Source organism: Bidens hawaiensis, unplaced genomic scaffold (assembly GCF_021521415.1).
Source record: "Bidens hawaiensis isolate Kalapana, Puna unplaced genomic scaffold, B.hawaiensis_p1.1 tig00009085_1, whole genome shotgun sequence".
NCBI lineage: Eukaryota > Viridiplantae > Streptophyta > Magnoliopsida > Asterales > Asteraceae > Bidens > Bidens hawaiensis.
This window is the reverse complement of record NW_027491667.1, coordinates 779,237-803,419: the sequence shown is the minus strand read 5'-3', so window position 1 is coordinate 803,419 and position 24,183 is coordinate 779,237. Positions and strand designations below refer to the sequence as shown.

The 24,183-nt window shown below is 36.1% G+C and overlaps 1 protein-coding gene and 2 pseudogenes across 1 annotated transcript; all 3 read right to left on the bottom strand.

Annotated features, from left to right (window-relative positions):
- Window positions 1-661: 661 nt before the first annotated feature.
- LOC143531128 (UPF0481 protein At3g47200-like) lies at window positions 662-3,099 on the bottom strand. Its single transcript, XM_077026501.1, has 2 exons — window positions 2,478-3,099; window positions 662-1,428 (listed from the first exon to the last, which is right to left on the bottom strand). Exons 1-2 carry the CDS (start codon window positions 3,078-3,080, stop codon window positions 703-705), a joined length of 1,329 nt encoding a protein of 442 aa, XP_076882616.1. The 5' UTR covers window positions 3,081-3,099; the 3' UTR covers window positions 662-702.
- Window positions 3,100-6,104: 3,005 nt separating this feature from the next.
- On the bottom strand, window positions 6,105-8,512 carry LOC143531106 (wall-associated receptor kinase 2 pseudogene; annotated as a pseudogene).
- A 5,468-nt stretch (window positions 8,513-13,980) lies between these two features.
- On the bottom strand, window positions 13,981-16,950 carry LOC143531127 (wall-associated receptor kinase 1-like; annotated as a pseudogene).
- Window positions 16,951-24,183: the final 7,233 nt, after the last annotated feature.

Below are 24,183 nucleotides of genomic sequence, written 5' to 3'. Positions count from 1 at the left end.
TCGATTTTTATTAATTTCAGTGGATCACAAGACTGTCGAACCAAAGTACATAGCCGCGTGCCCTGTTGTCGATTTTAAGCTTTTTCGAAAATGGTTTTGGCATTGAATTTTGAGACTAGCATACTATATACTCATTTGCATTATGTTAGGAGCATACTTTCATGTACACAGAAAGAATAGAATGGCATAGGAGAAGTATCAAATATGTTTTAGCGTTTTCGTATGCTCAAACTTATCCAACTGTTAAACGAAGTTTTAGTTTCAACTAGCGTCCGTTATTTCCGGATCATACTTGAGTTTTAGAACTTTAACTTTCTGCTGTAATCGTTCATATCCGCTATGTGGTGTCGTGGTTAATATTTTGAAACATTTTAGAGACTTTGTGAGAAAAAGGTACTAAGCTAGTTACAACTTACAAATTACAATCACAAGAAGAAAAATCCAATAATCCCCAAAATTCAATATTATTGTAATGCTTACTTTTCACACAATGGCATCAAGAAAGAAAGATCGACTTTTTGGTAGAAAAAAAAGAAAACACAACAAAATAACAAACAAACAAACAAACAAACGTATCTGGTTTATTTTTTGCTTATCGATGGATGTGGACAAATCTTTTATCTGTCCCATGAGATAGAGAGGCCGCTCCCATTGAAATCTGGCTTGAAATCATTTTTCTTTTTGAGAAAACACAACACTTGGCTAACTACGCGGGAAAACAGTGTAGATTGTTTGAATAATAGTGAGTGCAAAGAGAAAAACTGCAGCAAGAACAGACAAGATCGCCCATGGGCTCCGAAAATAAGTGTGTATAAGATTTGCGCGCCACTCGTTCCATGGTTTCTTGCAGTAGTTATGAACCTGTTTATGAACCGCATCTAGTGCACTATCCGGATCCAAAGTGATATCCTTCGACAATGAGTTAAACAGTTTAGCCACTGCCTTATCACTACCTATTGCATTTTGAATTATACCTTGTGAATGCAAAAGACTAACATCTTTTGCATGATCAATAATATTATCCATGAAAAATATGTACGAAGTCACCTCGTTACCAGCCCCAACATGCAATCGTTCAAACGCGATCAGGTTCAAGTACAACGATTCTGTTGCGTCATCCACCATGATTGGAGGAAGCTTGAGCACACCACCTTGGAATGATATGCCTTTTAAGCTTCTTGTTTTGGATTTTTTGAAACGAATTCCTGCTTCGTATAGTTCTGTTGCTGATCTAACAATTTCATCGCCTTCTTCGATAACATAGTGATGGTGTGATTTGGTGACCGTTTTCTTCTTGTGACGTGGGTTCTCCCATAGCAGGCTCTTTCGGTATACATCTAGGGGATGCAGGCATCTCCCCATTTTTGTTATTCGAGAATATGGAGAGCAGAATCTTTGCATCATTTTGTTTACGAATTCCTCATCATGCTGCAAATTAATTTTGTAAATCTGTCATGCATATAAATATATAGGAAATTTGGATTTTATTAATCCAATCTTTTTAGGTTCAAACTATTTGTTTTCATCAGACCCCGTTAAAATTTTTTTAACCCTGTTAAGTTTTTTCCGAATTTCAAACTGATGTTTTAGGGCTTTTGATCGGAAGAAAGATACGAGTCGATTGATGTAAAACTTATCACGAAACGGTGCTCCAAACGACTTAATTTTTGTTAATTGGAAGTTTAAACACCCGAATTGAAGCAACGTTTCATTGTTTGAAACACCTTTTCGAGGTAAGTTTTACATTAATTAACTCTTATCCTCATTCCAGTCAAAAGTCCTAATTTTCTGAGATGAGATTATTACCAGTTTGAAATTCCGTTAAGTTTTTATTTATTTATTTTAACGTAGGTCCAATGAAAACAAATAGTATGAAAGGTAGGACCGGTGACATCAATTTTCTAAGTTGGGATATTATCGGTCAAGCTAAAAAATGTGAGATTAATAAAATCTATTTTTCCAAATATATATAACCAAACACTACTATGTACAAAGAAGTTTTATGTAACTTTTATCTATTTCTGTCTTAGAACGAACCTAGGTCGCGTTGCAATGATGAAATTATCGTATTTGTAGAAAGTACATTAAACAAGTTTATGCTTAGTTTTGTGGATGATGAATGAAGGTAGATGAATTTCAACTATTACGATATCTCTCCATGACAAATTTAAGCTATTATGTCAATATGCAACGACGAAAGCTATGTCAGCAACAAGTCGCTGAGAAAGGCTCTCTCCGGGACGAACAAGGCCTATCTTGACGGCTTTGTTGTATTGAAAAATGAAAATCATTGAAAGGACTAATATGTAAATAAAAATTATTTGAGAAGTTTAGTGGGGAGTACAACTAGTAAAAATAATAGGGCGGGGTACATTTAGCAACACTCTTAGAAAACTTCAATATGTTGTTTATTTATTTATAATATTGATATAACCTTATTTTGCTTAGAATAGTTCATAGCTTGAAACAAAATTTACCTGGTTCGGGTCGTCTTTTGTAGCTGCAATGAGCGTATTAAGAAGCAGCATCGGCAACTGATTTTCGAGCATGAGCATGTCGCGTTTAAGGTAAGGCATGATGTATAGCTTTCCATGGTTGCTGAAAATCAGATCATTCGAAGCATAATCATCAACATCATCAGCAGGATTATCACCATCAACATCTTGACCAGTCGCGGTACGCAAGATTTCGAGCATGTAACACCCATCTAAAATCATCATCTTCACAAATCCCATTGTATCTTGATGCCATTTCTGATCCAACGAACTATATGCGTGCTTAAGATCATCCACAACCTCCAACACAGCCTTCACATAACATTCAAAAGGTTTCTTGTACCTTTTAAGAAAGTGAAGGAGAGCGCGGTGTTTGTTCTCTTCCATGGGTTCTAAATTTGGTTCTCCATAATGGTATGGTCCGAATGAGACCGACTGCGGCTTGTAGGCTCCTTTGTTGAGATCGGTTACACACGAGGGTACGCGGTAGATTGATCTTTTTTTCCATTGCTCCATTTCTGATGATGAATCACCCATGTTCTTAAGTTCTTGATTCACATTCATCACCCAATCATTTTCTCCCATTTTAGGCGTGGAAACAGAAAATGTGTTGATATGATTTGTGGGTTGATCCATCACTGATATCTGAGTATTGATCTTTTTATCTTAGTTGGTTTTGGCTCATGAAGCAAGTAAAAATATGGAAGTACATGAAGAAGGTTGCTTTTTGGTCTTTCTAAATTTTATTAATTTAATGTTTGGTAATGCTTTTTATGGATTCATAGAGAAGGTGTTCAAACCTTCACATGAAAGCAAAGTTAATATGTACGTTTATGGATCTTTTCAGTCTAAACCTTTGTACTTTTTTGTGATTTATTTTGTGAGCTAGATAAAAAGGGAAACCCCCTATTGTTCATTTTACCACTTAAGGTCAAGAGATTATTCATTTGACAAAAAGTTTCTAAAGTGTCTATTCTAAAACCTTCGGATCTCACTAAGATATCATTGGAACTCACAATAAATATTGTCGAATTTCACTAAATATCGTCGGACCTCAAAAAATAATGTCATCTCACAAGCAAAATTGACGGCTCTCAACCGTTGGATCTCACAATAAATATCGTTGCTTTAAAAGAAATATTGGCAGATCTCACAAAGCAACATTACACCGTCTCATAACAAATACTGTTAAAAATCCAATTTTCCGGTCGAATCAAAGGCAATTTTATTGTAGGTCCGTAGAATGGATCTCACAACACGTTGATCAATCAGGGTTGTAGGTTAGCGGAAATAACCTACAACCAACCGAGATCTCGGATCTTTACCAAAAATGGTAAGTATGGAAGATAAGGTACTAGAGAGAGAAGGAGTCGGTGAGAGTTGTTTTTGCAAAAGGTTAAGTATGGATGGGCATGCTTCACCTTTACAGGCGAAAGCATCCCATGCATCTTTCTATTATTTCCATGGTCCAATGGGCTTTTGTTTAGATTGGCTTTGGGCCCAAACATACATAAACAAAGAAACCTCTTGGTGATGTTATATCAAAATGTAACATCAAAGTTTTCTTTTTCTTCGAAGCTCACATTTATTTATTCACTAACATGAGATAGATATGACAATTTATAACTTTTTTAAAAAAAATTTATATACCTGAATTCAATAATTTGAATCTAGAAACCTCTTGGTGATTTTATTGTCATTTAGACGATTTTGGATAATCGAGATTTACATGTATACCAAATGAGAAATCATAATATACATTGGTACAAATTAAGGGGTGTTTGGGATTCCTTATTTGCACCTCTTTATACCTTATATAAGAAGTTTTTCTTAACTTACCCCATCCTAGCTTATGAAAAACTCCTTTTAAGTACTCTATCCAATGAAGCTTTTGACAATCCTACGTTATATCATAGCTAGTATCTCACACTTACTCCTCCAAACATTTCCTATGCGGTCCAACAAATTTGCATACATATGCACTCCCATAGCGTTGAACATTGGGATGCTCTTCTACGGATCGTATGGCCTTACCCTTGGATCTTCCACTACTATCTCCCTCCGCACCTATACCGATGCTGATTAGGTTGGGGTCATGATACTCGTCGCTCCACCTCTGGATACTGTGCCTATCTTGGGACAATCTCATTTCATAGTAGTGTAAACGCCAATCCACAGTCTTGCACTCTAGTGCAAAAGCCGAATACCGTGGTATTGCAAATGTAGTTGTTGAAATCTGCTAGCTCCGAAATCTTTTGTTTGAATTACATAGACCACTTTCACATGCTACACTTGTTTATTGTGATAACATTAGTGCCATCTACTTATCTGGTAATCCGGTTCAACACCAACGTACCGAACACATTGAGTTTGATATTCACTTTGTGCGCGAACAGGTTCAACGTGGCCGGGCTCGTATTTTGCACATTCCTTCCCAGTATCAAATTGCAGATATCTTCACCAAAGGTCTTCCCTGAATATTGTTTGATGATTTTCGCGACAGTTTAATCATTCGGCCTCCTCTAGCTTCTTGCGGGGGTGTAATAGAATTCGTATATGATAGGAATTTGAATCGTTATATAATAGGATTCAAAACAAATATTCTTTCAAAAAGGTTTCATAAGTCATATTATCCAAACACTATTTTAACTTATAAAAGTTAATAAGTTATAAGGAGGTTAAAATAAGGAAACCCAAACACCCCTTAGAGGCGTGGAGCACAAACTTGTCCAAAACTATTGTAAATTCGGTACTAAGAAACCTCTCTGTCTTTGGTACCATGAAGAGGTTTCAAGGGGCACCACTCCTTAGTGGTTCCACACCAGTGCCATCGCAAGGTGAAAGAGATGGTCCCTTGTTGGGTCCAAGGGGCAACACCCTTAGCTAGCTTGGGTCACCTTGAATGGAAAGACATCCATTGAAAACACGTTAGATTAATATGGATGACAAAAAGTTGCATGGAAATGGTCTTCAACATTATTGGAATTATGTGTCGGTAGTGACTACAAGTTTGGTAGCAACTTTGAAACTCGATAGCAATTTTGTGCTATTGTAGCAACTGGGAAGGGTAACCTCTTGTAATTTAGCAGGATTATAATTTATAAGTAGCTACTGAGTTTGATACTAGGCTTCTTTATACCAATGTTATTGCAGGGATTACCCCAACTGCCATAACTGTTTATGGAACCTTGCAACAGTTCACTCAAATCAGTATGTTATATGTTGGTTCGAGTGTTCGACACCTATTTAAAGATTTCATTTAATCTAATTTCTGATCATTTTATTCATACTTAGAATTTTTCATAAAAAAATTTCTCATTTATAATAGAAATTGTTTGCTTTATCTTATTATTGGTTTCTAGTATAAGCGAAATAATAAATTAATCTAAAAGTTATCTATCCACGATTTAGAAAGCTATCCGGGATTATATCGAAAACACGAAACCTATAAACCTGGGGTTACAAACCCAAATACATATTTTCCACAGTAAAAAATCTCTAATTGTGCACATTCATTTAAAAAGTAACCTAATTTTAGAAAGTTCCCATCTATGCAAGATCGAGCCTATTCCAAATTTTGTAGACGCAAATCTCTACCTTTGCCTGCCACTAGCAATGGGTAACATTCAGTGATAATGAAATGGGGCTTACATTGCCACCATTTGTACGTTCATAGTTGTGGATTTGATCTTTAAGCAAATACTCACTCTCATCTTCGTTTGAACTACTTCGTACCCATGGGTGTTTTTGTGAGGTCGAAGCTATTATTCCTTGGAGCTCGATTGCTACTTCCTTCATGGTTGGCCTTTCATCACCTTTAACGCGTAAGCATCTCTCTGCAAGCCTTGAAACTTGGATGATGTCGTTGGGAACATCATTTAGCTGCAAGCGCTCATCAAGAACTTGGAAGAGTCTCCCCTCTTTTAGATAATCTAGAAAAAAGATAGCTAGGTTCCTTTGTTCTTCTGGCCTATCAAAGCTAAGAGCCTTTTTCCCAGTTAAAAGTTCCACTAGTACCACCCCAAAACTATATACGTCACTCTTATCTGTGAGTTGATTTGTTTGCAAATACTCTGGATCTAAGTATCCTAGTGTTCCTTGAACTACAGTGGCCAACTCAATCTGATCGATAGGAATTAGCCTAGATGCTCCAAAATCAGCTACTTTTGCTACATAGTTATCATCCAAAAGTATATTCATTGGCTTGACATCACGATGGATAATTGGAACAGATGCTGCGGAATGTAAGTACGAAAGTGCTTCAGCTGTCTCTGTTGCTATTCTGAGTCGGATATCCCATGTTATAGTTGACGCCTTGCCTTTGTTGTGAATATGATCAGAGAGAGTGCCATTTGGAATGAACTCGTAAACCAATAACGGGATTTCTGTTTCCAGGCAACATCCAATCAGCTTCACCACATTCCTATGATTTATTTGGGAGAGGATAACCACTTCGTTGATAAATTGTTCTATTTGATCTTGTGTTTGATCGGCTACTTTTGACTTCTTTATGGCAACTATTCTGTTATCAGAAAGAACTCCTTTGTAAACGGTTCCAGAGCCACCCTTACCGATAATCCTGCTTTCATCATAATTATTGGTTGCCCTCTTTAGCTCCTCTACCGTGAAGACTCTAGCTTGATCATGAGAACCCCCATCTCCAGAAAGTCGTTGCTGCAACATTAATCCACCATTTTGTTTGAAGAATTTTTCTCTCAGCATAATAAGCTTTCGCCTCTTGAGCACCAAATACAACCAGGTGACTAATATAAGGAGAAATATAGCAGAACTTGTGATACCTGCAACAGCAAAAGCTAACTTAAGCATGGATCGATAGATGCTGATTTTGTAATTATTTACCTACAACTAATATAAACTGAATAAATATTTTGTGAGTATTTACCTACAACTAATTTTATAATGGTAGATTGATCAGCAATGCAGCCTCTTCCATTTTTTCTACCATCTCCAGAGTAACCTTTTCGACAAGTACACGTATAGTTTCCTTCGGTATCAACGCACTGATCATCAAGTTCGCAATCATGACTTCCTCGTTCACATTCATTAATATCTACAGAATAACCAAGTGTCAGTCATTTGATTAACGTGAAAATATATTAGAAAAAATGGCATCCAAAAATATGAAATCAAAACTTACTCTTGCAACCACCTGCAACATAAGGGTTGCCTTCATAACCTTCAAGGCAACGACAACGATATCCGGGACCTCCATAGTCTTGATCACATTTGCTGTTCCCCTTACATAAGAAATTGTCCTTGTTCTTGGCTTCCTCACAAGTCAAGTCTCCAATTGCCCAATCAAGTAACATTGGCTTCTTGTTTACACTATCAAAATCAAGCAGGTTAGTTGTAGAAAAACTAAACTTGCCTTCTTCAACAAAAAATCCATAGCTACAAGGATTGAAGTCCGATATATTCGTATGGTTGTTAAAGCTACGAAGAGTCATATTAAAAGATTTAAGTCCTTCTGGCACCGCTACTTCACAGCACCCAACTCCCGAGCAAGATCCGTTTGTAAGCAGGCTATTTCTACCACAAGTAGAAATGCATCCTGTACCATCTATCTCATTCCCTCTTCTTCCTCTGAAATATGCGTACGTGTCACACCCGATGGCAACAAATTTGTTCTTGTCAGAGATGCGGAAATCCCTCAACCAAAAGAATGGTTGGTTTCTTCCGACTCGACCAGAACTATTGTAGCAATCACGGCCTACAAACATCATAATCTCCACCTCACTCTTCTCCGTCGACATATTTGAAATAACAATATTGTTTCTGCTTTGTCCGAAGAATGGTATTGGTTCCCCGGATGACCGGTTACAAGTTACGAGGAAATCAGAACTGTAGTAGCATCCCTCACCAGAACCAAATGGGAAAGTAATATTCACATTGCCACAAGAACTTTCACAAGCTGCTCCATCTTGAGCACTTGCTGTCCCCAAAGCTGCAATTGCTGTTACTGCTAGTAATGTTTTTAAATGCATAGTTGATTTTTGAGTATTTGTTAGTTTGTATTTTGGGTATTTAATTGAGGATGTGTGTATTAAAGATCCTATACATATAACAATGCATGTATATGTGTATGCGTGTATATATGTATATGAGCATGCCATGAAGACTTGGTCATTTTTCAATTCATCCACTAGTCAAGGGTTGAAGGTCATTGGAACACTTTGTCTTTGTACAATTTATTTTGGAGATAAAAGAAATAAAGCGGACAGATGGATGTATAAAATAATAAAAAAAACCAGTATTTTGATTCAATAAATGATACCATTCAACCTAATACGGGTTAGAAAAAACTCAAATTCAGACATATGATAGTGATGGTTGTTGTCATTTATGCTAACGTGTCTACAAGCATATATTTAATGGTCATTTAGGAAGAAAATCAAGCTTAGAGCTAGACGTCATTGTCTTTGAAATAACATACGTGTGCATCCAAAACTAATAAGTTGAACCGTCTTTTACAATTTTCCTTTTTTGACCTCTTCCATTTTTTTAAGTTTAATATTTTTTTAACAACGCTTAGAACTACCTTGTCCAATACTGGAATGAGTCTTCTAGAGACGGGATGTCAACCGTCCATTACTGATCGGTTTTGATGCTTCATTCTTGACTCACCTATGTACACCATCAAGAATGAAACCCATCAATATGTAAAAACCCTCTTGTGTCAGGTTTCGAACTTAAGACCATAAAGATCTCAAGCCTTAACCTTGACCACTAGCCACTCTTAATCTACTGTCGGATTTGGAACCCATATCACAATGAACAACCTTCCAAGTTGTGATTCTGAACAAAATCCAACAATCCCGATATCAGCTTTGATTTGCGATGATGCAGTAAAGAAACACACCTCACAAGTTGGATGTGATTAACGATTCATAGTTACTGGATTGATTGCATTGGGATGAACCTTATTTTCTTTCATCCCTCTGATCTTGCCAAATATAATATGATATGTTCAACCCAAATGTATTTTCTGAGTTGAAGTTGATACGATCATAATATTATCCATGCTTAACATCATGATTATGATACATAAGACTTTCTTGGAAGCAAAGTAATTAATTAAGTTTATATATTATTTAGTTTCCTTATTGTTTTATAGTTAGGTTTTCTTATTATTTAAGTTTCCTATTTCTTTGCATTTGTTTTCCTATAAATTGTACCAGTTAGTTTAAGAAACAATAATAAGAAAATTTGTCACAAATCGGTTTCTTTTCTTCTCTTGGAGCATAACACACTCTACGGGTCTATCGTTGACCATATCGAATCGGTCTCTATCAGTTTAGTGCTTTCGACAATCTTCCTTATGCTTCCTTCGTCATGTGAAGACCTGATCATGACCATGGTTGACAAAATTGATTAGCTATTGAATCAACAAGAATCAGTCACCGCCCAATAAGCCGCCCTACCTAAGGTCAACTTTGACTCCTTCACTACCACCATGAATCAAATCATCGTTAACCTTGCTGCTGCCCTCACCAAAATTTCTGACACCTCTTCGATGATAATGGTCCAAAACTAGCATTTACATCCCTAATCCTAGCACTACCACCACCACCACCCATATCCGCTTCTACGACCACACCAAACCTAAAACTTGATCAGTATCTTATGGGCACATATCCTAACTAGTCACCACCATTCAACCCCAGGAAAAAGCTGTTGTTCTAAACTCACCAACAAAAGCAGCCATGGCCACTCCATTCACCCCATCTCCTAACTGAAAGACATCCAAAAATCACACAATCAACATCCACGATCATTTTTAAGCTCAACCCAAAACAAATAGAAAAAAACGCACATGAACAAAACAACACCAAGCGTGGTTCCATCCTGGTTAAATCAAGTCGTGAAATCGGTTTCTATAGAAAAACTACTGAACCTGTTAGCATACGCAAACGGAAGACGCAAGTGGAGATCGCTGTGGCGACCGGCTGAGACCGCCCTGCCTGTGGTAGTCCAACTTGAATGGCAACATCCATGGAAATCACGTTTCGTTCTTGAGGACATAACATTTTGAAGGGCCGGGGATTTGATATGATCATCATATGATATGTAAGACCTTTCTTGGAAGCAAACTAATTAATAAACTTTATCTATTATTTTGTTTTATTAATTATGGTTTAAGTTTCCTCGTTTCATGCATTTGTTTTCCTATAAATTGTAGTCGTTAGTTTAAGAAAAATAATCAGAAAACTTGTCCCAAATCGGGTTCTCTTCTTCTTTTATATTCTCGGAGCATAACCAAATTTATGGGTCTATCGGAAGATTGACCATTTTGAATCAGTCTCTATCATAAGTTCACAACAGAACTTGTGATTTTTAAATTATATTTGATTGTCATAGACTAGCTGCCATTAATTCGATATTCTTTTTCCCAGTTTAAAACACCCTCTGATTCAATCACTTCTTCCAAATTCGTAACTTAGGCTCTGACCCACTATTGGCAAATCAGATTCGAATTTGAATAATAACACAATAAAATTGATAAAACATTACACTTGACTTCAAAGAAGTCTGTTAGGATCGACAACACCTGTTGAACACGAATTGCAGAATACACACGAACAACTGAACACTCGGACCACACACTCTCCCTCTCTGCCACTCAAGAACACAAGGTGAACACAAAGATTTAACGTGGTTCGGTCGCTACACTGCAACCTACGTCCACACACGGTAACTAGGAGATTTTATTACTTGTGGTGATGCAAGATTTACAAATACAAAGATATCTTATATGGAGATTGAGAAAAAAAAAAGAATCATCAAACATGCCGTAAACCATGGAACGAGGCTTGAATTTAGAGGAGTCACAAATGTGTTTGTTCTCTGCTGCCTACTTTCTGCCACAATCTTTGACAAACCTCAAAGTGGCTTCACACATAACAATCTCCCACTTGAAGCCACGGAACAATCTTCACATGTGCTTCAACTGTGCATCTGTATTTCTGTAAGAAACTTTTCATCTTCAGTATCTTCCTAGTTACCCGGGCCTTCTATTCAATTAACCTGAAAGCCCTTTGAAGCTCCCACTGAGCTTCAACCCATCAGTCATGACTGAAACTGTCACCGACCCATTTTCTGTCCCTATCGGCTCCCACTAACATGAACTGCCCAACATCCTGAGAATAAACACTCTCCGAATAAAGCAGATAATCAACTGGAGAGACTTTGACAGCCGGAATACTGGTTCTCTTAACCCAGTGTCGTCTAGTAACTCTGACCGAAGCACGTCCCGTGCTCCCACTGCCACAAATGCCTCTGATTGGTTTCCTGAACATTTCCTGGCACGTTCAACCTGAATCTGACCCGTGACTCTGGGTTTGCCATCTGCAAAGCAAACCTTCTTCTGCCCACGAGATTCCGTGAACCGGATCTTGGTATTCTTCTGAACTGGGATGGTTACTCCCTCATACGGTAAACTGACCATACACAGCGAACCTCATTTCTTTCCTCGAGTTACGACTAGATTTCCCTTTAGAACCTTCCACTGCCCGTTCCTGAACTTAACCTTGTGCCCCTGTTCGTCCAGCTGCCCAACAGAAATCAATTGTTTCTTCAGACTTGGAATTACCTGGACATCCTTCAAAGTCAATGAACTGACTGGAGTCTTCAAATCTAAGTCACCCATGCTCGTCACCTCAAGAACCTCATCGTTCGCTAGTCTCACCTTACCAAAATCACCTTCTTTCAGATTTCGCAGTGCTTCACTGCTGTGGGTAGCGTGAAATGAAGCACCCGAATCCATAACCCAGGAATCCACACTGCTCTCCACACTACAGATCAAAACATCGCCATCTAAGTAGTCTACTGTAGCGTTAACTTCTTTCTTCTCATTTGGACATTGATTCCTAAAATGCCCAGCCTCTTTACAGTTCCAACAGGTTACATCATTTCGAGTCCTCGACTGACTCCTTTTCCTGTTCCCGCTCCCACTACCTCTGTTATTTCTTCTTCCTCTGCCAACATGTAATAGTCCACTAGAAGACTCACCTAAATTTCTTCGTCTATGTCTTCACCCAGAATGAGATCCCGAATCCCATCAAAAGTGAACTTGCTGGTGGAACTAGTAATCGCTATAACAGTTCCCGACCAGCTATCAGGCAAGGACGATAACAGTAGTAGATCCTGAACCTCATCCTCGAATTTTATACCAACTGACCCAAGTCTGGACAAAATCGAGTTCATATTGTTGATGTGTACAGTTACTGAACTTCCTTCTTTTAACCTTGTGTTAACTAACTCACGAATCAAAAAAACTTTATTTTCTGCCGAAGGCTTCTCGTACATATTAGAAAGCGCATCCATAATCCCACGCGTTGTGGTCTCCTTTAGAATGTTGAACGCAACATCCTTCGTCACTGATAATCTAATAACTGCCTTGGCCTTTTTATCCAAAGTTTCCCATTCGTCTTCTTTCACCTTCTCTGGTCTATCCCCCAAGACCACGTCCAAATCCTTTTGAACGAGCAAATCCTCCATTTGCATTTTCCACCAACCAAAAGCTTTACCATCAAACTTCTCAATCTGAAGTTTACTGCTTTCTGCCATTTATCAAACTTGAGGGGTCTCTTGCGTCAAATGACTAAATTGGTGGACTTGTTTGAAAAAAAAACAAAAAAAAGAATCTTTCTTATGACAAAACCCATGAGCTCTTGTCTTCAAAAGAAACAAACACCTTTACCAATCAAACAAAGAAAAAAAACTCCTGTCATCTTCTTCTTGATTTGAACGAGAACAAGCAACCAAACAAGAAAATCTTTCCTTTTTTTTTCTTTTCAAACACAAGACAACCACAGAACCAGCGATTCACAGGGCTCCGGCGATTCCAGTCAACTTAGAAACTAGACAGAATTACAAATTTTGCAGAACCCATTGTTTTAGAAACTAGACAGAATTACAAATTTTGTTCTTTAAAAAAAGCTAAATTACGGTTCGTGTCATTTTTTTAGTTTCTTTGCAAGCGGTGTCCCTAAACATTTTTTTCCTACACGTTATGTCCTTTACGCAAACTGGGTTAGAAAAACTCAGTTAAATACCCTTACGTGAGGCGCATGTGAGGGCATTTTTGTCTTTTCACACCGCCTTTGTATCTTTCTTTCTTCTCTCTCATAAATTAAAGAAACCAAACATGCAACTTTTTTTTCCATCAAACTCAAACCCTAATTCGAAAAATGACGAAACCCTTTCTGGGTTTTCAAATTCACCCTTGATTACACCCATTCATCATTCATCATCATCACCCTAATTCCAAGCTTCCAATCTTCATCTTCACATGCGCCTCATGTGAGGGTATTTAACTGGGTTTTCTAACCCAGTTAGCGTAAAAGACATAACGTGCAGGAAAAAAATGTTTAAAGGATACTTCCTGCAAAGAAACTGAAAAAAGGACACGAACCGTAATTTGGCTTTTTTTAAAGGACAAAATTTGTAATTCTGTCTAGAAACTATTCAACACTTAACATATTTACACGCTAACCCCTAGAATTTATACAAATACATATATGGCATAACCTATACTTTCTAAAATGACTAAAAGACCCTTATATTTAGTTTATATATTTCAATACACTTAAAATTAGGTCAAAGTTTTTTAACTATACAAGCGAATCTTATGCTCAATATATACAAACTATATAACTGCCTAACAAACTCTAACGATAGAAAGTAAGAATTAAACACATCTCTAGCACGGCAAGCTTATCCGGACCTTCACCTCCCACTAGCAATGGGTAACATCGAATGCTTGCTCATGCTATCGAATGTACTTGAGGTTGCATTGCTTACAATGCCACCATTTGTACATTCATAGTCGTTGGTAAGTTCTTTGAGAAAATGCTCACTTTCATCTTCGTTTGTACTACGTTGCACCCATGGATGCTTTTGTATCATTGAAGCCAATATTCCTTCTAGCTCGATTGCTACTTCCTTCATAGTTGGTCTCTCTTCTCCTTTAATGCGTAAACATCTTTCTGCCAGTCTAGAAACTTGGATGATCTCGCTTGGAACATCATCTTGTTGCAAACGTTCATCAAGAGCCTGAAACAGTCTCCCCTCTTTTAAAGAATACAAAAAATACATAGCTAGGTTTCTCTCTTCCTCTGGCCCATCAAAGCTAAGAGCCTTTCTTCCAGTTAGTAGTTCTAGTTAGTAGTTCTACCAGTACTACCTCAAAACTATAAACATCGCTCTTATCAGTGAGCTGATTTGTTTGCAAATATTCAGGATCTAGGTAACCTAGTGTTCCTTGCACTATACTGGCCAACTCAATCTGATCAGCAGGAATTAACTTAGATGCTCCAAAATCGGCTACTTTTGCAACGTAGTTATGATCCAAAAGTATATTCATTGGCTTGACATCGCGATGGATGATTGGAACAGATGCTGCAGAATGTAAGTACGCAAGTGCTTCAGCCGTCTCTGTTGCTATTCTAAGTCGGATATCCAATGTAATAACTGACGATTTGACTTTGTTGTGGATATGATCGGACAGTGTGCCATTTGGAATGAATTCATAAACCAATAACGGGATTTCTGTTTCCATACAACACCCTATCAGCTTCACTACATTCCTATGATTTATCTGGGACAGGATAACCACTTCGTTGATAAATTGCTCTATCTGAACTTGTGTTTGATCTGCTAGTTTTGACTTCTTGATGGCAACTATTCAGTTATCAGAAAGAACTCCTTTGTAAACAGTGCCATAGCCACCCTTACCGATAATCCTGCTTTCATCATAGTTATTGGTTGCCCTCTTTAGCTCCTCTATCGTAAATACTCTTGCTTGATCATTAGTACCCCCATCTCCAGAAATTCGTTGCTGCAACATTATTCCACCATTTTGTTTAAAGAATTTTTCTCTTAACATCACGAGCTTTCGCCTTTTAAACACCAAGTATAACCAGGCGACAGTTATAAGGAGAAATATAGCAGAAGCTAAGGTACCTGCAACAACAGAAACTAACTTATAGAACCATTTCATTCAGATATAATTTATAACAATAGCTTCAGATATAAACCAAAAAGATATTGTATGATTACTTACTCGCAACTATCGTTATCATGGTTGATTGATCAGCAGTGCAACCTGATCCACTTTTCCTACCGTCTCCAGAGTAACCTTTTCTACAAGTACATGTATAATTCCTTCTCTGTCAATGCATTCATGTTCGCAACCATGATCTCCTCGTTCGCATTCATTAATATCTTAAAATAACAAATTGTCAATCATTTGTTACAAGTGAAAGCAAATTCAAAAAAAAAAAGAAGAAGCATTCGAATGTGAAATCAGAACTTACTCTTGCAATCACCCGCAACATAAGGGTTGCCTTCATAACCTTCACGGCAGCTGCAACAATATCCAGGACCTAGATAAGCTTGATCACATTCACTGTTTCCCGTGCATAAGAAGTTATTTGTCTCCTTTGCTTTGTCACATGTCAAGTTTCCAATTGCCCAGTCAAGTAGCATTGGCATCTTCCTTTCGCTTCCGAAATCAACCAGATTAGTTGAGGAAAAGTTGAACTTCCCTACTTCAACAAAAAAGGCATAGCTACAAGGGTTGAAATCCAAAATATTCTCATGCTTGTTAAAGCTACCAAGAATTGTACGACTCGTATCATAAGATTCCATTCCTTCTGGAACTGCTACTTCACAACACCCAACTCCCGAGCATGATCCGTTTATGAAAGGACTATTTCTATCACAAGTAGAAATGCATCCGGTACCATGAGAATCATTCCCACTTCTTACTATTAACCGAACATATGTATCACACCCGATGGCTACAAGTCTGTTTTTAGCAGAGATCTGATAATCCCCTGACCTCAAAGATGGCCGAGTACTATTAGCTCGGCCAGAACTATTGTAGCAATCGTGGGCTACAGACACCATAATCTCTACCTCACCCTTTCTTGTTGAGATATTTGTAATCTCCGTATTGCTTGTGTTTCGTCGTTCTCCAAAGATAAGCCTTGGTTTCCCGGCGTCGATCGGTCACAAGTCACGAGGAATTTGGGACTGGCGTAGCATTCGCTACGAGTACCAAATGGAAAGTCAATAGGCATATTGCCACAGAAACGTTCACAAGGTAGTCCCTCTTGTGCACTTGTTGCTACCAAAGTTGCAATAGCTGCTACTGCTAGTATTATTTTTAAATGCATAATTGCTTTCTGTGTGTTTTCGTGTTTGTGGTTAATTTTGAGCTTTTGATTGGGGTTGTGTGATTAGAGATATTTATAAACATGCCATGAAGACTTAGTCATTTAATCGCGTGATGCTATTAGAATACTAGTTTCGGTTGAGAAGGTCTATGGACACTTTATTCGGTATAAGTCAAAACTATTTTTTATCAATACATGATATCATTCAACCTTTATATGGCTTAGTAAAAACTCAAGATTAGACATAATATATTGACGGGTGCTTTCCTTAAATTATTTTAAATGGTCATCTAGAAAGAAAAGCAACTTTAGAGCTACAATGTTGACGTGAAATCGTCTTTGAAATAACGTGTGCATCCGAGATTAAATATGACCATGTCTTCTACATTTTCTTAACTTCAATTTCTACTAGGCATAATATATACTAGATGTAATCTTAGGTGCACAAAGTCAGTTTAGGTAATCCAAGTTAAAAAAACATGAGTTTAACCACAAACTTAAAGCATAACGTGCAACATAACCCGAGGTCTGGATGTATGTGACATTTGCGGACGAGGAAGCAAAGAGACCCCACCGTTGAGGAAAGTCCAGGAAGAAGGGTTTGTGGCTGCGGACTTGTTAGCATATGAGGAAGGTGGGCCCAACTCCAACGACTACCTCACTAATTTTAAAGAGAAAAAAAACAAATTTGATAAAAAAAAGGCTTAAGTTGTTATTTATAAGAATAAAATTTGTAACTTTTTTTTTAAATGAGTGGTTCGTGCCAAATATTCATTATGAAACTTCATCTTCTAGCGTGTATAGAATAGAATAGTCTACACGTTGTATTAAATGGGCCATTCTGAAAAGCAACTTTACTACCTACCAAGCAACATGAAATGTCTTTGAAATTTCCAAGAACCCCATGTGTTCTTAATTATTTAGGTTTTTTTTTTACTTCAAGTATAGGACGATCGGTTCGGGTAAAGAGTAACATGCGAAAAACAAAAATAACAAAAGAGAAAAACATGTCATGTAGACTCCACATAAACAGATTTCATATTTCACACTAAAAAAATTAAAATTAATGTGATGGGGTGAAATGTGAAATGTGGTAAGTGATAGATCTAGAGAAAAATCTAAGGGGTAACCCAAATTGTTCTTTTTCCGAACCTACGGGTAGTAGTGGACCCATATTTTTCTTTCACAGGGATCAGTTATTACATTGTATGCACGTCTAATAAATTATTCGGTTCGTGTCAAGTTGAATCATTATTTTTGAATGGCCAGTTAGCAGACACCTGATCCACCTGACTATATGTATATTGAACAACCATTAAGATCATTTACTGACCTCGGGTGTTTCGAAACATATTATTATCTCATATAATCATATATTCATCTAGCTTTATTTTATTTCATAGATAAAACATCGGGATTATCTCACAAAATAGTAATCAAATTTCAAAAGTGCTATAATTAGGTCACTAATGCATACTTTTTTCTAATTGAGTCAATAAATCTTCAAATCGAGCTCACCGATTTTTTTGTGCGTTAAGAAAGAAATGAAGGATAAGATGTGGGGGTCGGAATTTGCAATTCATGTATTTAAATTTAAAAAAATTTAAAAACTTTAATTATATTAAAATTTAAAAATAAAAAATAAAATCCACATCGCAACTCAACGTCAACATAAATAAAATATAAAATGATTTCCTATGTGAAACAAAAAAGAAAAAGGCTAAAAAACATGTTAAAACTTTTAATTTAATAAAATATGAAAATTGATTAACTTAATTGAAACACTTTTTAAAGTTGAGTGACCTAATTAGAACACTTTTGAAACTTGGTTACTATTCTATGAAATTTCCACATAAAATATCTATACTTAATATAAACTTAATTTTATATGACTATATATACTAAGCAGTAAAAAAAGTTATTAAATACATAAAACATCAGTAATGATAAAAAAATGGGTAAAGTTAAAATATAAATGGAGACAAAAATGAGAAGTATAATAAAGATTTGTGACCAAACAAAAACCTCTTAAAAATAAATTTAAAAAACAATAAATAATCATAACTCAAAATATAAATAAAAAAAAGAAAACGTTACAAAACTAAAATGTTTCCGTCATCATTCCCGCTCAAAAATAAAAAATAAAAAAAATTGACGAAAAGACACAATGCCGAGATCAAAAACACAATGACGAAATGAACAAAAAAACACAATTATAATTAAAAAAAGACACAATAGATTGCAAAATATAACACAATGCCGAACAAAATATAGCACAATGTTGAGTAATATAACACAATATAAAGAAAAAAAGACACAATGAAAAGGAAAAAAAAACAATCAATTACAAAAATAAACACAAAACACAATGATAAACAAAAAGATACAACGATTTTTTTCACTTACCAATTTTTTTTATGAGAACGAGAAAAACGATGGAAATATTTTTTTTTTTTTACTTATTTCGGTTTTTTGTTAAATTTTTCAGTTATAATTTTTATTTATATATATATATTTTAATTTTTTTGTGTGGCTACAAATCTTCCTCATTCTTCTCATTTTTGTTCCCATTTATAGAGTACCTTGAGCCTAAAAAATAAGGGAAATTTTAGATGCGCCATGGGGTTTTCTAAAAAAACCCTTTAATAGGCCGCATATAGTGTGCTATAGGCCTATTGAGAGGTTTATTTTTAGAAAAAACCCACCGTTTTGTCTTATTAAGTTTTTTATTTTAATTTTTTTATGTTTTTTTCTTTTCTTTTTATATTTTTATTTTGTTGTTTTTTATTGTTTTTATATAATATTTTTTTAAAAGATGTGTTTATATAACAAAATTTTTTATCAAAACAAAAAACACTAAACCAACTAAAACAAAACATTATGTTTTATGTTTTCATTTTTTTGTTTCTTTTCTTTTTATGTATATACATCAAACCAAAACATTATTATATACAAAACATCGAGTTAGTAAAAAGTAAAACAAAACACACAAACTATAAAAACGGCGTGTCGTCGATGCCGGGGCCGTAAACGTCGCATCATGAACATCGACGTGGTCTTCGACCCTCCGTCTGACGCCTGATCCCTGACCGTCGTCGCCCCATCCACGTCTAACGCTCGTCGTGCTCACCTCATGGTCAAAAGTAGGTGGAGGTGGTACCTTGTACCTATCACCACGCTAAGCGGCGTCGAGGTAACTGACGACCTAGCCAATCTAACGTTGGGTCTGTAGCATCGACCGCTGCATCTCCAGCTGCACCCGCTGAATCTTTAGCATCCCCCGCTCCATGTGCTGTAACCTGGCGTAAAGTACGACGACGTATTGTGGTGGTGGCTAATATCAAAACAATAACTGATTAACAAAATAGACGAATTAAAAGTAAAAATTAAACGATAATATAATAACGTACCTCATGTGCGTCAACATCAACATCCGCGTCCCCACCAGCGTCATCCTCCTCGTCGACAGGCTGGTCAATAATCTGGACCTCCGCCGCTGCTATTGGGGCAGACTCGACTAAAGGAACCGGGACGTAAGGAGCGCGTGCCGACATCTCGTTTACCAGACGGTCTACCTAGTTATCGTCAGTGGAAACGACTACACGATATGTATGTCCGTACAACGGGGGAGATCCAAAGGGAGCAGATCGAAAGCTGGGATACGTAAACCAGCTAGCTGTTATGCGTACCCCTACGAAATCGCAAGTTGGGTGACGTACGGGCCACCAGCAACGATGCACGTCTTTGTCAGTGGTAGTAACCGAAAAATAATCTGCAAAACCTCATGTGAGGTTGCAGTGCGTGTGGGTCAGCAGGCACCGCATAAAAAACAGATCACAGAGCTTGCAATGCTCCCCGCCCTGCATACGACACGTGACAGACGTGACAATAAGGCGATGAAAATACCTGTATGATATGATATGATATAACATAATATAATATAATATTATTTTTAACGTACATGTGCAACGGGTCCCTGATATCCTTGTCTTTCATATCCTTGGCCCGAAAGGCTCATAAGACCGTTTAGATTTGGTAACCCGGGCGCGCTAGGCTGATCATAAGACTGTTCAGCCCGATTATCGTAATGGTGTTACTCCTTACAAACGTAACGATAACATATTTTAGTTATAAACAAACTAAAAAATTTATATTATATCAATATACAACGAAACCTGGTTGAAATCAGGTAATCCTGACGCGCTAGGCTGATCGTTAGGTGCGTATCCCGGCTCCTCCTAGTGGTCAGGAAACATATTGTCAAACCACCACATTTTTTTTTCTGGTTTTAACTCTCGAAAGGTGATGACGAATTGTGTTGCATGTGTTTATAAATGTTAGTATATGTATAATATATATAATAAAGAGAAGAGAGAGGGAGCCTGGTGAGTTCAATTATTCAAAATAAACCAATAGGCCGCTTATTACACTATATGCAGCCTATCGAATACATCATATAAAACAAACATCACTTAATAGGCCACCTATTATGGGGTGCTTGGGTGTCTCTAACACAACCCAAAAAGAATAAAAAATCTTGTTTGTTAATCAAGATCTATTCTAATACCGAAAAAGAAATCGTTAAATGCCTAAAAAAAATAAAAGAAGAAAAGGACAGATAGTTGACTATGTATTGATGATCTGGCTCTATATTTGACTTTATTTTTTTTAGATAAAATGACAAAAGACGTCTTTTACGTTTGCACGGTTTTTTATAATAGACGTCATATGACAAACTTAATGATAGAAAACATCCTTTATGTTAAAAAAACGTTTCACGTTTCGTCCTTTTCACAAACGAGGGTTAGTTTTTCTCGTTAAATCCAGTCATGTGCACCTCATGTGAAAACACTTTAGTCATTTTACCCCCTTAGGGGTTATTTGTGTAATTGACTTAAAAATTTTGGGCTTTAAATAAATAAATAAAATTTCTCAATGTTATCCATCTCTCTTACTGCCCACCATATCCCCAACGTTAACCATCTCCCCAAACACCACTCCACCACCATAACGATCATCAATTCCGGCCAACATCTCGGAACCGACGACCACCAAACACCACCCAAAACTATATATGACAGCAACCACAACAACTTGAAAACCCAAAACCATATACATCCGCAACCACACCAACGCCTTCCTGTATGCCATTCGGTTTCTTGCCTCTAAGAAAACGAAAAAAAACAAAAGTATAGGGCTTTTCCAATAATCAGTCGTTTTGGTTCTGATTTATACAACCAAAATGCTAGCATCTCCGATTTGTTTCGATTTTGCTTCAGGAACGATTATGAAAATAAAACCCTAATTTAAGTTGGCTTTTCTACCAAGACAGAGGCTGGTTAGGATTGGATTATTTTTAAGTAGATGACACAAGATCTGAATTATGAGGCGTGAAAGATGTTATGAGCCGGAGATGTAAGCTCGCTGGAGTTGTTGGAATCATTTTTGGTGGGCTTGTTTGATATTGTCGATGGGTCATCATCAACATCAGGTTTTTTTTAATCATAATTCTTATATAGGCGGTCACAGTTTATCATCTACCAAATTAATAAATGTACATTATTATGTTTGGCCTATCAGTAATATGGAAACTTTTGTTATTTTTTTTTGCTCTCTGTGATATTTATGGTTTTCTGTCTATTAAATTTTGAAATAGGGGGACATATATGATCGTCTGGATGCTGCGTCAGCACTCCGGAAAGAATTGCTACAGGCTCAATCACTTCAATCTACTTCTGTTGAAGGGAGTTCTAGGTAACAATTTCAAACCATCTACTTATTAATGGTTAGTTAGGTAATAATCTTAATATTATTTTAATAGATATATCTTATTTAGATTTTAATTTATTCTATAAATATATTAAAACTAATAAAAATATTTATTAAAACTAATCCAAAATTTCATTTTCATTCTCTAACCTACTTTTTTAACTACATAAATATAGTTATAGTTTTCAAAATATATTATAAATTGGACTTTTAAGATAATAAGCTTACGAACTAATAATATTGTAACGCAACCATACTTAGAAAATACGTTTTTTTATCAAACTCCGTTTTTAATAAAACTCATATCGGAACGTTCACAAAAAAATTAAACAAGACTGCGTTTTTTTATCTTTTAAAAAGGTTAAATATAAATAGTTATTAAAGAAAAACTAGATTATATGTGAAATTAATTGTTAAATGAAAAAAATAGAATATATGAACCAATTAGTTAATGACATGTGGTACATAGTAGGTTGCAACCCAATGTTGCTATAACAACTTGGGTTGAGGAATAAAACAAAAGTATTTTTCTTTTCTTTTGATTGATTGGACCCATCAAATAGTATAATGACCTCCTAGGAGGTTGTTGATAAACTTGGTCTCACATTCACTAAACCTACATTTTACACAAAGTCTACATTCAATTCACACTTTAAAAACAAAAGTATTTTCTTCGACCTCTACTTTAAGCTCCGATCCGGTCATCTTCTAGAATTCTTCATACACTGAAAAACTAATTTCATTCGTCCAAGTTTACTTTAGCTCCGCCCTGTTTAAGGGTATCATAATATATACATATGTGTATCCTATACATAAAAAGAGAATAAAAAAATTACACTAATTTTACACTTCACAATCAAAGTTGAGTGGGTAACCCCAGAGCCTTATATAGATCCACTCATGAATGTAATAGTGGAATAAGATTGAAGAGAAGTGGAGATAAATGAATTATATATATTATAACCAATAACAACAAAATAAATAAAGGTATCCTCACACACTTTAGAGAGCTTTGCATTTCATAGGGCAGCGCCCTGAAAGCTGAATCCTATCAAGCCCAATATAGATAACTATTTAGAGCATCTTCAATGCAACATACATGTCTTTGTATCAAAACGTCAACTCAACATTTCACATAATATTTTAAACCAACCTATAAAAACCCTTGTTTATCCTCCAATGACTATTTACCTGTCTTTGTTTTAAACTGCCAACTCACCATCCATCTCATCACCTACTTTTTTTCTTTATTTAATCTATAACAATTTTTATATTTGATAACTAATAATTTTATATTTCGTATATACTAAATAGATAAAAAAAACACATAAATTTAATTACTCTATTAAATTTTATCATCTAGTTATTATTATAAAAAGTGATTATTTTACTATTGAAAATTTTTAAATATTCCATTCCTTTATGTCTTTGATTATTTAGATATAAACTTGAAAACAACAACAATATATACCACTATGAATTAAATAGGTGAACTTAAAAAGATGGAAATTGATTTGAAGGTGTATGAATGTGTATTTGGTTTGTTTTTTTTGCTTGCTTGAATTTGTATATATTGTTAAGATGAACCATGTCATACTTCTACAAACCACTCTGTATATACTTCTACAAACCACTCTGTATTCACAAACTCTTTGTTGTCTCTCTTTTAAGTTGGCAACCTCCAATAGTGAAGATCATTTTGTGGGTTTTGTTTAGAA

Excerpts from the sequence above, each read along its gene's own strand:
- LOC143531128 (XM_077026501.1), bottom strand. The coding sequence starts at position 3,080 with ATGGGAGAAAATGATTGGGTGATGAATGTGAATCAAGAACTTAAGAAC. Across the intron at positions 1,429-2,477 it reads CAAAAGACGACCCGAACCAG|CATGATGAGGAATTCGTAAA; the intron begins GTAAATTTTGTT and ends ATTAATTTGCAG.